The sequence below is a fragment of the Pygoscelis adeliae genome, unplaced genomic scaffold (genome assembly GCF_000699105.1).
Source record: "Pygoscelis adeliae isolate BGI_AS28 unplaced genomic scaffold, ASM69910v1 Scaffold282, whole genome shotgun sequence".
In the NCBI taxonomy this organism is placed as follows: domain Eukaryota; kingdom Metazoa; phylum Chordata; class Aves; order Sphenisciformes; family Spheniscidae; genus Pygoscelis; species Pygoscelis adeliae.
Window position 1 is genome coordinate 3,761,338 of NW_008824352.1, and position 1,179 is coordinate 3,762,516.

General features: G+C 38.2%; 1 protein-coding gene across 1 annotated transcript in view; it reads right to left on the reverse strand.

Moving 5' to 3' along the window:
• Positions 1–428, reverse strand: part of MYL10 (myosin, light chain 10, regulatory) — a 13,301-nt gene extending 12,873 nt beyond the window's left edge. Inside the window, exon 1 of the mRNA XM_009319325.1 lies at positions 420–428. Within this exon, the coding sequence (XP_009317600.1) occupies positions 420–428 (9 nt within the window). The remainder of the gene's footprint in view (positions 1–419) is intronic.
• Between the last annotated feature and the right edge of the window lie 751 nt (positions 429–1,179).

The window sequence follows — 1,179 nt, forward strand, 5'->3', positions numbered from 1 at the left end:
TAACGGGTGAACTTAAAATAATGTACTAACAGAAATGCTGAAACATTTTCTGGTGAGCTGGTTGAAATCTCTAGATAAAAATATTCTGATCAAAAACAGCTTTTCAGAAATACTTGTCCCATGTATGCAGTTTTTAGACACAACATGGTCTTGGTTTTCACTGGACCACTCCACTGCCTCATGCTTTTGCCGTTATTCTGCCACCATCCACCCAGAAATGCTCCTAGTATTATCTAATTTAGAGTAGATCAAATATAGCATTCTGATCAGTTCTTCTTTTTGTCGGCACATCTTCAAACAGTACTCCTTGGAGAAAATAAAACTGCAGGTTCATAGAATATGGAGAAGAGGTGGGGGAAGAGTGTTAAACATGTTCCCATTAACTGTGGGGAAAAGGTTAGTGGTTTCAATTCATTTACCTGGGCCATATTCACAATCCTTTGCGTGGGTTTTTAGTCTCATTCACCACTGAACTTTACTGGTGGGAATCCTGATGAAAAGTAAAGTTGAAAGCCACATGCACAAAATGAAACAGTAGCTATTTATCACATTGGAAATTGCTTTGGAGATGTGAGTTAGCAAAAAATGGGGAAAAAATGAATAATTTAAAATGACAAACCAGTGCAAAATGTGATGGCCTCACAGACATTCTAGAATGTCCACTCGGAAAAAGAGCATAAACTCATCAAACAAATTATCTGTCTTTAATATGCTTCAGCTTTTATGCCAGCCCATTAGATTTACCTTCTCACAGGTAACTGGTCAAAGAATCTACAATGCATGGTAATACCAAATTCTTTGGGAGCTAAAAGATGCTTACTTAGTTCATCTCAACATGTTGTTTTGTATTATTGGGATTTATGGAGAAAGTTTGCTGAGGTCTTCTTGGTATTTTTGTTTCTAGTTTGTGGGCAGTATTAGAAGGGCACAGAAGAACATTTTCTATTGCTATTGTGGAACAGTCCATTAATTAAAGCCCTGGCTCAATAAGGCATCTCTATTCAGGATAATACTTGAGCACGTAAGACTATTCTTATTTAAAATACCACTTAAACCTAACTTTAAACATGTGCTCAAGTGTTTTCCTGAATCAGGGCTAAAGTGGATGAGATGATAATTTTCCTTTATTTGGGGGGGGGGGGGGGGGGGGGGCGGCTGGGGCTTGAAAAGATTCGTGGC